This window comes from Acomys russatus, chromosome 19 (assembly GCF_903995435.1).
Source record: "Acomys russatus chromosome 19, mAcoRus1.1, whole genome shotgun sequence".
NCBI lineage: Eukaryota > Metazoa > Chordata > Mammalia > Rodentia > Muridae > Acomys > Acomys russatus.
Genome location: NC_067155.1, coordinates 19,680,081 through 19,684,736, shown reverse-complemented (window position 1 = coordinate 19,684,736; position 4,656 = coordinate 19,680,081). Strand labels below are relative to the sequence as shown.

The following is a 4,656-nucleotide window of genomic DNA, read 5'->3' as shown; positions in this document are numbered from 1 at the left end:
TGGCCTTGTACTTACTCACAGGCCAGAAGAGGGCACCACATCTCATTTATAGATGGTTGTGAGCCACCATGTGGTGGCGGGGAATTGAACTCAGGACCTTTGGAAGAACAGCCGGTGCTCTTAACCACTGAGCTGTCTCTCCAGCCCCAGTTCCGCAGTACTTTATTTAGTGTCTGTGTTTGTGTGTACAGACATGCGTGTAAGGATGCATGCCTGAGGGTAGAGCTCAGAGGGCAACATGCAGGAGTCAGTCCTCCCCGACCCTGTGAGCCCAAGGGATGGAATGCGGGCCAGCAGGCTCGGTGGCAAGTGCTTTTACTTGCAGAGCGAGCAACGGGGCCCATACACACACACACACACTAAGCCAACAGAATTTTATTTTATTTTATTTTTGGAGACAGGGTTTCTCTGTGTTAGCTTTGCCTGTCCTGGACTCACTTTGTAGACCAGGCTGGCCTCGAACTCACAGCGATCCTCCTGCCTCTGCCTCCCGAGTGCTGGGATGACAGGGGTTCTCCACCACCACCCAGCCAAGCCAAAAGAATTTAGTAATCATAGTAAAAACAGCAACAAAAGTGCTCAGTATGGCTGAAGGGGGGGATGGCTTGGCAGTTTGGAGTATTTGTTGCAGAGCCTCTGGGTTTGATTACAAACATCTGTGACTCTTGTTCTAGGGGGTCTACGCCTTCTTCTGACTCCCGCCAGCACCAGGCGGACATGCAGTGTACACATACATGCAGGCAACACACCCATACACACATTTTAAAGAAAATGAAAAAATACTGGAAAAAATTGTTTAAAAAAGAATCAACATGAGGCTGAATGTTATGGAGCTCACCTTTAAATCCCAGCACTCTGGGAGGCAGAGGCAGGCCCGTAGATTCTAGGCTAGCCTGGTCTACAGAGTGAGTTCCAGGGCAGCCTGGGCTGTGTAGAAGAGACCCTGTCTCACAAATAAACTATGCGTGGCCGAATTGTTCAGCAAATGATTTTGGCCAAAATACACCCTGCTACCCGTGACTTTCTGTTTAGATTTTCTTGGAAGCCCTTAAGATAGATGTAAATCAAAAGGGAAAAGGTATTTTATTTATTTTTTAAAAAGATTTATTTACGTATTTATGTTATGTATACAGTGCTCTGCCTGCATGTGCACCCGCAGGCCAGAAGAGGGCGCCAGATCTCATTGTAGATGGTTGGGAGCCACCATGTGGTTGCTGGGAATTGAACTCAGGACGTTTGAAAGAGCAGCCAGTGCCCTTAACCTTTGCGCCGTCTCCCCAACCCCGAAAGGTATTTTAAATCCGAAGTAGGTTGACGACTTAATTTCCAATTACTTAGATTGGAAGGTTATCTCGCGTGTTTTCTTACTCCCGATGCCTGATGTTTTGTTTGGGAACTCACTGTGTAGCTATGGCTGAGTTGGAATTCTCTATGGACTCCAGAGAGATGCCCCTCCTTCTCCTGCAGGGATTACTGGCATGAGCCAAGGCCCCAGTGTCTCCACAAGGGTTAGGTTTGCTTTAATTTGTTTGTTGTTGTTGTTTGTTGTTTGTTTTGTTTTTCGAGACAGGGTCTCTCTGTGTAGCCTTGGCTGTCCTGGACTCGCTTTGTAGACCAGGCTGGCCTCGAACTCACAGTGATTCGCCTGCCTCTGCCTCCTGAGAGCTGGGATTAAAGGCCTGACGTGAGAAGGGAATTTTTTTCAAAAATTTATTTATTGTATATGAGTACTTTATCATCAGATCACACTATAGATGGCTGTGAGCCACCCTGTGGTTGCTGGGAATTGAACTCAGGACCTCTGGAAGAGCAGATGGTGCTCTTAACCTCTGAGCCGTCTCTCCAGCCCCTTGACAAGGGAATTTTAAGTGCCAATTTTTTAAATCTATTTTTATTTTTATTATTATTATTTTTCCCCCTCTTTTCCCGTGATAGGGAAAAACGACCACAAGGAAGGGGGCGGGGCGGAATCAGCAAAAAGCCTTGGAGAATTCTGGGGCAGGGACCTTGCTTTTAAGCGACCACCAGGGGGCGCAGTGGGGCAGACCCTGCGGGCCGCGCCTCCGAAGCTCGCCCTGACTCTGCCATCAGGACCCAGTGACACACACACTGTGCAGACGTGCACAGGGTCGCGCTTCCCCGAGGAGGCAGCAGGATTTAAGCCTACATATGGTTTCATTCTTTTGTTTTTCCCTTCCCTTTAACCTTTTTGTTTTCCCTCTTCCTACTCCACTCTCCCCACCCCCACCCCCAATCTCTGGATGGTGCTGCACCCATAATCCCTCTTGCTTGCATCTCCCCACTACTGGGATTACAACAATTACAGGCACGCACAACTTAAGTGTCTGGCTTGAGCTTCGATCCCTTCCATTCTTCAACCTAAAGAAAACGCGCGTGTGTGTGTGGACCGTTCCTCCAGAGGACCCGGGTTCAATTCCCAGCCCCCACATGGCAGCTAACAGCTGTCTGTAACGCCAGTTCCAGGGAATCTGACACCCTCACACAGCCGCACGGGCAGACAAAACACCACTGCACATAAATTAAAAATAAGTAAATAAATAAAATACACCTTTCGCCCCACCAAGCCCATTCCATATGTCCCCTCTTCGTAACTACACACAGCTGTCTCAAACCCTCTCAAAGCTGTGGACAGCGCCATCTTCCAAGCACCTCTGAGCCCGCCTCTTACCTCCCCCCTCCCTCCCACCGCCCTCCCCGGGCCTGCCCCCATGCTCCTCTGCTGTGAGGGTCTCTCTCTGGTCTTCCTTCCCTCTTGGCTCCTGGCCTCCAAAAGATAAAGAAGGCAGCTTTCTGATCTGGGATTCCCAGGAGGATCTACCATTGATTGGGTCCAACCCCTGCTCCCAGGAAAGCCCATGTTGCAGCCCCCTGGGGAAAGGACGCAGCAGGTGGTTGGCTTGCCCCCACTTGCCACCCCTCCTGCACCAGCTGCAGCCTGGGAATTCAAGGCTCTGGGTACAGACATCACTTTGCCCCAGTGACCAGTCAAGAGCATAATCCTGAAATTCAGGTCTGTAAATCACTTGAGTGTCAGGGAGGTCGTAAAATCTGCCACGGTCAGCCTGCTGAACCCTTGTCCCCTTCTTCCTCCTCTTCCTCCTCCTCCTCGAGACCAGCTCAGAGGAGGGGTTTGGACATATATAGGGAGTTTCTGTAGGTGGGGCTGGTCAGAGAGGCTCTGCAGAGAAGGTGAGGAGGGGTTCTGGGATGGCAGCTGCTGTCCTGCAGCCAGAGCCCACAGAGTTCTTATGCTGTGTAAGGCTCCCTGGCAGGCTGTGGGACGCTGGGCATATGGGTACCAGCCTGGGCTCTGCAGCCAGTGAGCATCCCCTGATGGATGGGGGTGGGGGGGCTGGAGAGTGGAGAAGAGGGTCTGGCCGGGCCCTGTGCCATGTCCAGCCCTGCTTCTGTGTCCCCAGCAGGAAGATGGCATCCACAGCAACTGAGGAAGAGAAGGGGTCTCCTGTGGTGGCGGGGCTGCTGGTCGTGGGCAACATCATTATTCTGGTGAGAGGCCCCGGTTCTGGGAGAGCGTGGGAGTGGGGTGGGGGAGGGGAGGGGCAGCCAGGAAGCTGAGGTGGGGCCCAGGCCCCAGGTCTGTCGGCTGCAGTCTAATCCCAGAATCCTCTAGGGGATCGCAGCTAACCTGACCTTTCTGAGGGTCTTCGTTGTCTGTAACTGAATGGATCCTGTAATTCATCCAGGACTGGGGGAGGAAAATGCCTGATAGACAGGAGTAGTGGTACACCCCTGTAACCCTAGCTTTTGGAAGGCTGAAGCCAGAGAACTGCTGTGAGAGGAGAGAGAGGGGGAGGGGATACGGAGGGAAGGAGGGAGAGACAGAGAGGGAGAGAGGGAGGGAGGGAGGGAGGGTGAGAGAGATCAGCAGCCAGGTGTGGTAACATAGAGCTTTGGAGACCAGACTCGGGCTACAGGAGACCAAATCCTAAAAAAAAAAGGAAGAGAGAAAAGAAAAGTACTCTGGCTGAGTATGTTGGTGCACATCTTTAGTTCCATCACTCCAGAAGCAGAGGCAGGAGGATCGCTGTGAGTTCGAGGCCAGCCTGGTCTACAGAGTGAGTTCCAGGACAGCCAGGGCTACACAGAGAGACCCTGTCTTGAAAAACCAAAAAAAGAAAGAAAAGAAAAGAACATCCACAGGATAGTCCAGAGTGGCAGCACATCCTGTGGCACTGAGAAGGCTGAGGCAGGAGGTTTGCCGCAAGTTTGGGGCCACCTCCGGTTACATAGTAAGTCCAGGCCAAGTTGTGCTACTTTGTAAAACCTTGTCTCAAAACAAAACAAAAAAACAAAACACACACACACACACAAAAACAACAACAAAAACAAACAAAAGCCTGTCCACAGAGAAGTTGTTTTTCTCCTTTTCCTCCTCCTCTGCCTTTCCTTTCCTCCTTTTTTGTTTTTTTTTAGTTTTTTGTTTTGTTTGTTTTGTTGTTGTTGTTTTGAGACAGGCTTTCTCTGTGTAGCCCTGGCTTTCCTAGACTCACTTTGTAGACCAGGCTGGCCTTGAACTCACAGCGAATGGCCTGCCTCTGCCTCCCGAGTGCTGGGATTAAAGGCGTGCGCCACCACCGCCTGGCCCAAGTGCTGGTCTTGGCTGCTGTGCACCAG

At 51.2% G+C, this 4,656-nt stretch overlaps 1 protein-coding gene across 2 annotated transcripts in view; it reads left to right on the top strand.

Annotated features, from left to right (window-relative positions):
- The first annotated feature begins 3,431 nt into the window (after positions 1 to 3,431).
- The window catches only part of Upk1a (uroplakin 1A), a 20,036-nt gene continuing 18,811 nt past the window's right edge, over positions 3,432 to 4,656 (top strand). For both annotated transcript variants that reach the window (XM_051162746.1, XM_051162745.1), the window contains exon 1: positions 3,432 to 3,528. In XM_051162746.1, the coding sequence (XP_051018703.1) occupies positions 3,448 to 3,528 (81 nt within the window). In that variant the 5' untranslated portion in view covers positions 3,432 to 3,447. The remainder of the gene's footprint in view (positions 3,529 to 4,656) is intronic.